At 50.0% G+C, this 9,167-nt stretch overlaps 1 protein-coding gene across 1 annotated transcript in view; it reads left to right on the forward strand.

Moving 5' to 3' along the window:
- Positions 1-614: 614 nt before the first annotated feature.
- Positions 615-9,167, forward strand: part of STEAP3 (STEAP family member 3, metalloreductase) — a 10,034-nt gene continuing 1,481 nt past the window's right edge. The window contains exons 1-3 of the mRNA XM_010146176.1: positions 615-1,094; positions 1,527-2,054; positions 3,637-3,801. Of these exons, the coding sequence (XP_010144478.1) occupies positions 615-1,094; positions 1,527-2,054; positions 3,637-3,801 (1,173 nt within the window). The remainder of the gene's footprint in view (positions 1,095-1,526; positions 2,055-3,636; positions 3,802-9,167) is intronic.

Raw genomic sequence — 9,167 nt, forward strand, 5'->3', positions numbered from 1 at the left:
TCACAAGTAAGTTCTCATTACTCATTGAAGAGCTGAAGCAAACATTACTTGCCAGACCCAAATATTGGAACAGACAAAGGCTATAACTCTCTTCGTTTACCACTTTTAGGCCACTTCCATTTCAACTTAAACTCCTTGCCTTGATTCTGCTCCTGCAGATCAGAAGCACCTCCCCTGGTTTTTCCAAATGTAGGCTCAGGGATCCGCACGGATCCTGGCCCTGGGCTTTTCAGAACGTGCCTGGTTGCTCCATGGGGGTCTGAGAGCTACTGGTCCTGGTCACTGTTAGCATTGCCCTGGCTTTGCAGCATGAAATGCCAGCGTGAAGAACAACAAAGGATGGATGAGTGCATCCAGCAGGTTTCGGATCACACAAAGCCAGAAAAACTTCCTAAAACTCTTCTTCCAACCCAGCGTGGTGTTTTGTCCCCCTCCAATGGTGCTTGTACATTACTGCACGCTTGTGCTGGTGAGTTTGGCAGGTGGGTCCTGGGACCAAAACCACATGTGCTTCTGTTCTAGTGGCCTAAGTGGTATTTTTCCCAATGACTGTGGTCTGGGTCTCTATGAGAGCTTCGCAATGAACTTGTATTTCTCCTTTTTTTCCTGCCAGGATGTCTGGAGGAGACATGGCCAAACCCCTTCTGGGCCATCAGAGCATGGAGGGTGATCCCAGCATGCCTGCGGCCAGACGCACCATCGGGGTGCTGGGGAGTGGGGACTTTGCGCGGTCGTTGGCCATCCGCCTGGTGTGCTCCGGGTTCAAGGTGGTGGTCGGCAGCCGCAACCCAAAGCGAAAAGCCAGCCTCTTCCCTTCCGCAGCAGAAGTCACCTTCCAGGCTGAGGCGGTGAAGAAGACAGACATCATTTTTGTGGCGGTTTTCAGGGAACATTACTCCACCCTCTGTGACCTGGCTGATGTGCTGGCAGGCAAGATCCTAGTGGACGTTAGTAACAACACTGAGATCAACCATCACAAAGAATCCAACGCCGAGTACTTGGCTTCCCTGTTCCCAGCCTGCACCGTGGTCAAAGGGTTTAACGTGGTTTCTGCATGGACGCTGCAGTCAGGTGCCAGGGATGGAAATAAGCAGGTATTGTTTTCTTCTACTACAGGCCAAATGCCCTCTGTTTCAGCAGCTGAGGCCTGGCAGTATCAGCAAGTGGCCTTGGGCTCCAGGAGAAGAGATTTGAGTGCTGGCTGTGGCACCCAGAGACCACCCCATAGCTTCTGCGTTTCTTTGCTCAGAAATGAAGTACCCTCACTTCAGCCTTTGGAGCCTCTGCCTCAGTGAAAAGTATTATTTAGTTGTCTGTTTAAATACAGCCGGTAAAACAAACTGGCGGTGCACATACCTGTCCAGGTGAGAGGACTCTGGCAGCCATGGTAAATCTCCGTCAGAAAGCCTGCCATGATGCTCAGTGGAAAAACATAGGCTCCCTTTAGCACAGCATCCCTCCCGGTGCACTCGTTCCCAGCAGCCTGAGCTCTCTTTGCCCTATGTGTATCTTTCTGTTCGTTGCAGGTTCTAATTTGCTCAAATAACCAAGATGCCAAACGCACCGTGGCAGAAATTGCTCAAGTCATGGGATTCACCCCTGTGGACATGGGCAGCATGTCATCAGCCTGTGAGATCGAGAACATTCCCCTGCGCCTCTTGCCAGCATGGAAAATCCCCATCTTCTTGGCTCTGGGGCTCTTTCTGTGCTTCTTCACTTACAACCTGATCCGGCAGGTCATCCACCCTTACATCAGGGAGCAGAAGAACAAGTTGTACAAGATACCCATTGAGGTGGTCAACACAACGCTGCCTTGCGTGGCCTACGTCATGCTGTCTCTCGTCTACCTGCCCGGGGTGCTGGCAGCCTGCTTGCAGTTCTACTATGGCACCAAGTACCGGCGCTTTCCAGATTGGCTCGACCAGTGGCTCCAGCACCGAAAACAGATTGGTCTCCTCAGCTTCTTCTGTGCGGCTTTGCATGCGGTGTACAGCTTCTGTCTGCCCTTGCGCCGCTCGCACCGCTACCAGTTAATTGAGATGGCCGTCAAGCAGGTAATGTGGGTACTCTTCAGGTCAGCACCTGTAGTAATCTTCTACACACATCCAGAAGTTGGGTAGCAGGATTAATAACTTGGCTTTTGCATTCTCTTTCCAAAGCACATGTGCGACAGTGGGAATAAGCTGTTCTCCGTACAAGCACTTCCTCCACAGGGCAACCGCACACCACATACTGGGCATGCACCCATCTGCGCTGGGGACCAGCATCTCATCTCACCTGCGTTTACAGCCAGGGCTAGGATCAAACTGTCCCGTGCCATTGCTCCCCAGACAAACCTTGAAGCACAGACAAACCTTTGAAACCAGCCTTGCCTGGCACCTGGTGTGCCTGAAACTAGAACAGAGGCAGCAAAAATGCTAGGAAGGGAGAAACGCAGTGGTGGAGGGAGCAACTTTCCATCCTAGATTTTGGGAGATCCATGTTTGCACTCTCATTCACAGTAGGTGCCTGCTGGAGTGACCAAGTCATAACCGGGGAGTGGTTGTTTTATAAAAGGTGTGTTGTCATCAACAACACACCTGTGTGTCTCCAGGAGTTTAAAATGATGGTGAAGACTTGGTCCTAGTCTAAGAGAATGAGGAAATGGAAAAGGACTTTATTGCTTTATTGAGGTGCTCAGCAGTGTTTATCCAGTGTGAGGTTGCTCCGTTCAGGAGGTTCAGCCAGCTTTGCAACTCAGCAGTGCTGCAGGAAAACGTGATTCTGCCCTTCTCCTGCCCCTGGCTTCTTGCTGCTCTGCCCCGCTTCCTCCTGGGATGGCACAAGCTTCATGTAGTTGAGTGGGGAACCTGATCAAGGAACTGCCCCGCAACCAGTCTGATTTCTGTGCTGAAATATTTGCCTGGGTGTTTCCAAATGTTTTTCTGAACAAGGAAGAGGGAAGGGGCTGTGGAGGCAGAGGGGAGCAGGATGGCTGGTTTCAGCAGCAGTGAGTGCCTGTCCAAAGCATACTTCAAACAACACTCCCATCCTCTCAGCTCCAGCCTTGAGCAGGTCCTTCTCAATTGCCACAGTTGCACATTAGTCTTAGGCAAGCATCCTGTGTTCATTTCCCCTCTGCCTCCTGTTTTCTAGCAATATCTTTGTTTAGTAAATTAAACCCATTTAATGGGCTGAAGAGGACAGTTCTAAATGTTCCTCTTTTCCATGCAGCATAAAACCCATCTTCCCTTCCATTAGCATGAACAATTTCCCCCCTAAATGCACTTAAAACAAAGGTTATTAGGAAACTACTGCATATTCAAGAATCTGTATTTGTTTTCATGGCTTTAAACTGACTTCTCATTCTAATTATCTTTCCAAATGCGACTTCGGGGCTTGCTGCTGGGTTACTGGCGGTGGGAGCTGGGAGCATTCAGCAGTTCTTCCCAGCAGGCTTCAAATCGACTTGGCCAAATGGTGGTGGGATAAAAGAGCATTTCCTCACCTCCCTAACAGGCAAGTACTGCTGGAGGTGCGAATAAGATCCAGTGTTCATCCAGGAAACTTGCTTCCAAAACCAAAATGAATACAGATGAAATTCAGTTCCTGTATTCTTAAGTGCTTCGTTTTAACAAACCTTCATTGTCATGCCAGGCTTTGGAGAAGAAGATGAATATCTGGGTAGAGGAGGAAGTCTGGAGGATGGAGATTTATATCTCTGTTGGAATAATTGCCCTGGGCTTGCTGTCGTTACTTGCCATCACTTCACTTCCATCCATCGCAAACTCTCTCAACTGGAGGGAATTCAGTTTCATTCAGGTAAAGTTGACATTTGCTGATGCCAGAGAGTGATTCTGCAGTCAGAGTCAGGGCCTCACTCCTACCACGGTGGGCAGAGGTTGACCTGCTGTCCCAGCACGTCGCTGCATACTGGTGTCAGGGGTAAACTGCCATGCCACACCTCCCGTGCACCCCGGAGCCATGGACTCCCTGCCCGGGAGGCGAAACCAAGAGTTGATGGCAGGGCAGCAGGCTGTGGTGTGTCCAGGGGGGCCATGCTGGGGAGAAGGGAAAAAACGTGTCATGAGCATCCACGTGAGGATTAGTGGCAGGCTTTGCAGGAGGGAATCTTTAATGTCTTGGCTCAAGTTCTTTCTCACCCTGCATTTAGCAGCATTAGTTAGAGATCTTGAAAAACAAAGGCTGGGGCTTCACCTGTGTGACACCGCTCTGCAGAGTCCTCTCCCCCCTTGCCTGGTGCCCGGGAGCAGCACTGCTGTTCACAGCTAAAACACTCCTGAAGTCTGGGTAGAAGAGTAGAAAGGCAGAAAGTCTTGGGGTCATTTTGAGAGGGCAAGGCTGTTCTCTTCCATAGGCAAGATCCCCTTGGAGCCGGTCACACGTCGATCGCACATAACAGGGAGTTTGCAGCAGGCTGTGGAGGGCAGGCAGGTATCCCACCATGGAGACAGCTGCTGGCTGCAGGGCACAGACCTGCCCTTGCATTTCACAGAGAGCGAGCTTCTGAAAAGGAAAGTACCTGCGAGGACAGTGCAGGGAAAGGTCAGGTTTGGCAGAGCTTGCACCCAGATGTTCCAAGGAGAGGCTTGGAAAGCCTTAGACTGGTCTATAGAAATGCCAGAGCCCAAGAAGCACGGAGAACTGGGTATGATCTCAATGAAAAGTCCATGTCTGATTCTAAAAAGTGAATTAGGAATGTTATTTTTCTTTCTCCAAAGGCATTCAGTGGTTTAGAAGCTTCTTCCCACTTGCAGCAATGTCCCAAGGGCCAAATTCCCTGAGAGATCTGAGTCTGTCCCAAAGTGGGACATGCAGAAATTTCCAAACCCAGAGCTGCAGCATCCTCAGGGATGCATTTGGAGCCAGGCTCAGGGCTATTGGGGGTAGCAGGGAACAAACTTTCAACCATTCCCTGAACATCGGAGCTTATTTTGAGGCCAAGTTCCACTCACCATGTCACTGTCATATCCCGTAGCCCTAAACCACCTTATTATTTGTGTCTCCTACATCAATGCTGCTTAACGCGCACCAGGTTTCAAGTCCTACTGCCACGTGGCATCCTCAACATGCATGATTCCCCGTGGGACCCCGTCCCCCTGCATCTCCCCTGCCGGGTCTCCCCATGCATCACACCGGCGCACACCTAATCCTTCAACAGGGGAGAGCAGGGTGCGGGGATGCAGTGGTAGATATCTGTCATCCAGCCTCTCCTGTTGAAGTTCTTTAGTGGCATATAAATAATTCAATATTCATTAGAGCAGGATTTTGAAGCCTGCTCCCCCACTTCCCCCACAAGTGCCCCAATCACTAAATGAGCAAGTCAGTTTGTCTTTTTTCCTCTCTTGCTATTGACTAGCAAGTAATTATTTACACTGAGTAGAATAGCCTCACCAGGAGAGCCTGACCCCAAGAAATCGTCTCTCAGGGAGAAGGGAGACCTGGCTTTAAACCTCTCTTTCAGGTCGGACAATGGCAGCATATTAATTCTCACCACTATGTCTCAGGGTAGGGCTGCAGCCGCTGGGACGTTGGGTAAATTGATCCTGGCTTAGGCATCTCATACCAGGAATTGCAGATGAAGGGAAATATCTCCTTGCAGCCTGGAAGAAGGCATTGAAAGCCCCTTTGGCTGCATTTCCCTTTGGCTCCCCAGGCAGCCTGGCAGCTCTCCTGGAGGGTGCTAGTGGTGTGTGATGTAATATGTACGTTGTCACAGCAGGTCGTGCTGCTCATCTTCTACCCGTGCATGTAACAGCTGTCACATCTGCCCTTTGGGACCCCTTCCCATGTCTTTCTAAGGGCATGTCAGGGCTGGGACCAGACAGATATGTGAAGGTCGGCTCCAAAATAGCTCTTGGCTGCCCCACGTGGGAACTGGCTGGCTCGGCTCACGGAAAGATACTCACACCTATTTCTGTCCGCACTGGATAAAGCACGACAGTGCGACACGAGCTCCCAGCCGATCGCATGCAGGAGAAGCACCACCGTGCCCCGCGCTGGAAGTACCCTGTCCAAAGAGCAGGTTACACATATCTTAGCGTGTTACCTTCTGGTTTGTTGGGGTTTTTTAAATGAGGACTCTCTTAAGTAATTTTCTGTTCAGTAAGTTGGTGATGCCTTTCTTGAGGAAATGAAGAGCAGGTACAGCTCCTGCTCCCAGGCTCCAGAGGTTAACATTCACGTGGCACAGTGTGACCCTCCCTGAATTAATGCACAGCGGCATGATGTAAATGCAAGGGGGGAAGCGTGGGGCTGCTTCCTTAAATATCTGGGATGTCTACATCAGTATTTGGGACTTCTACAGCATATCAAAGGCATCGTGGCTTCCTGGGAAGTGGAAGCTTCACTGGGAAAAGTGAAAGACAGGCAAAACACGGAGGGCAGCCATCACAGGCAGATGCTTCCCAGAAAATGCAGCAGTCCTTTGCCATCTCAATAGAGCTGGCTCGTGGTTTTGAGAGACACTGTACCAAAAGCCATACCTCTGATAGAGGGCCGGGGCTTGATGAAAACTCAGGAGCCGCTTTAGCCCCCTGCTTACCCGGAGCTTCCCAAGTCTGACATTTTCCAGCAGCAGTGCGTGCACCTGTATTAGTGTCACGGAATACTGCCACACTCTTGAAATACACATCTGTTGCCTGATGGGCCAAAAATGCCATTTGGAAATCCCATTTGGATTGTGACTACGGTTTTATTAAAAAAAACAGTTAATTCTTACAGTAGCTCCTGCACATACACAGGTTCCAGTTAAATACATTTAAATTGGACACACCGTTCCCCTATATGTCCAGTGTTGTTTAACAGAAAGCATACAGGATCTAGACAGTGGGTAACAAGAATGATTCATATGTACTTCAGCTTATAGGAGACAATTTTAATGCTCCCCAGTGATTTACTTGGCTGAGAAGTAAAAATGTGTATGATTGCCTTTACCTTCCCATCCTGAGAAGTCCTCGTAGAATTTGAAGGTTGAACTGACCTGGTTTCTTTCTTAGCTCGTTTATCACAAGTTATAAAGAATCTGTCATCAGACCTTTTTTAACCCTCCTGCCGACAAATTGCAAGCCAGAGCTGCTTCCCTGGAGCTAATGACCTCACGGGACTGACGGCAGCGGAAGTCAGAAGCTTATTTGGGTCAGGAAGGGGCTGTTTGCTTTGGACGCTGCACAGACGTTTCTAATTGAGCCGCATGTGACTGAACCACCTTCACTGATGCATTACAGGGAGCCTCAGGGATGCCAAGGAGATGGAGGAGATGTAAGAGTTAATACAGAACAGAAAATACATGCAAAGGCTGCATTAGGAAGATACCACCTCTGTACAGCCTCCTTCGGAGGGCTTTAACACATTGTATAGGTGGTGGCCCCACATCCCCCCTGCTGTGACATGGCGAAAGAACCCCCTGCCACTGTTTAAATTAAAAAAAAAACAAACCCAGAAAGTTTCACAGCCAGACGCTGCGTTGAGAGGATAAACAAGAGCAGAGCTTCAAAACTCGGTGTGATATCAGGGCTAAGCAGGTTGGCAAATCAGCCGCTGTGGGGGGCTCAGCAAGCTCTGCGCTGGGCTGCGCTGACTATCTGTTGAGTTGTATAACCTGAGCCAAGCTGCAGTCAGCAAAACGTTGGTTTGTCGTGCGCTTACAGACCAACCTGTATCCGGCTGACAGCTTGTCTGGCGGGGGCAGCCGTGGGGCCCTGCTGACCGCAGGTCCTTCAGCCAGCATCAGCACTGGGAGCCCCCAGGCACCCCCTGCTTTCACCAGACAGCCCTTCGTGTGTGTGTTACGAGCTGATCAGCCCGTGGCTGCTGTCTGAGGAGCTGCCTGCAAGGTTTCCAGCCTCCGGTGGCTTATCCGCGCTTTTTTTTGCAGATGAGGTTTTTTGTTTCATGCGCCCCACAAAGGTGGATCACTGAGCGCCTGTGATGGTTTGTCACCTTTTGTCCTGCTAATTTCCACTCCTACTCTCCCCCAGTGTCAGCAGCGGTTGAAAGAGAAACTGTAGAGGAACAAACTCATTATCTCCAGCTCTGACATCTCTGCCATGCACAGAGCCCTGTGCGGGCTGACTCCAAAAGCACCTTCAACCCAGGGCAGAAAGCATCTGCTGCCCTTGCACTTCACCCTGTCCCCCTTACCCCTGCCCTGCTTTACACCTCTGCTCTGCCAGATGAGTCTCGAGCTGGTACTTCCAACGTTTTGCCACCCAGGGACTTTTTTTGACTGTTGGAGAGAAGCTCAGAGTCAATAAATGATGCATGAGCTATGGGTCAGGTCCTGCTGTTCAGTTCAACTGCGATCATGGCATATTGCAGCAAACTCCTCCTTAATTTTCCAGGCAAAATCAATCTTGACCCTATTCAGGTTTGCTGCTTGCAACCACTTTGGCTTAGGAATCAGACATGGCTTCTGGCAAGAAGGATGGCTGTCCCTCGAAGAAAGGATGGCTGTGCGGATGCACACAGGACCAAAGTTCAGTTCACAGGTCTGCTCCCCACTCCTGGCGTGACCTTGAGTAAAGAGGAGTTCTCTGCCTTGGCAGGTGTGAAATCCTGGCAGGACTCAGCGACACCCACATGGCTGCCTGAGAGGCGCCGTAAAAGTGAAGTCCCTATACCTGGTAGCACATTTTAGAGCTCTCCTTCTCTGCCCTGTCCAGCCCTCAGCTACCTAAATGATTAGCTCTAAAGGTTAGAGGAGTCTTGGTTTGGTTTGTTGGTAACAACACGGTGCATTTTTAAAAGTTGTCTGGGTTTTTAAATGGTTTCCCAGCAATAAAAAATAGGAAGGGATGCTTTGAGTTGAAGAGTTTTCCAGCTGAGATTAGTTTTTCAAGAGCAAATGATGAGTCTTTCCTTCTGTCTTGCCCTGGTCCCTTATTTCTCTGCTGTGTCCTCTTTCAGGAAGACTCTGTTTCTTGTTGATCCTGGACCAGCTGCACCAAGCGAGATATTTTGACTTGTTAAGGGTTCCTTCCCTAAGTTAGGGACATCAGCAAAATTTTCGCTGTCTAGGCACCTTGAAATTTGGTTGTTATTGTGGGCTTAGACCAACCATTCCAAGTAGGGCAGCAGAGCAATATGCTCCACCCACACTTTTCTTTGAAAATACAGCAGCAAAGGCTTGTACTTGAGATGTCTCTGGGAGCCAGCGCCCAGCTCCT

Source organism: Buceros rhinoceros, unplaced genomic scaffold (genome assembly GCF_000710305.1).
Source record: "Buceros rhinoceros silvestris isolate BGI_N320 unplaced genomic scaffold, ASM71030v1 scaffold11492, whole genome shotgun sequence".
In the NCBI taxonomy this organism is placed as follows: Eukaryota; Metazoa; Chordata; class Aves; order Bucerotiformes; family Bucerotidae; genus Buceros; species Buceros rhinoceros.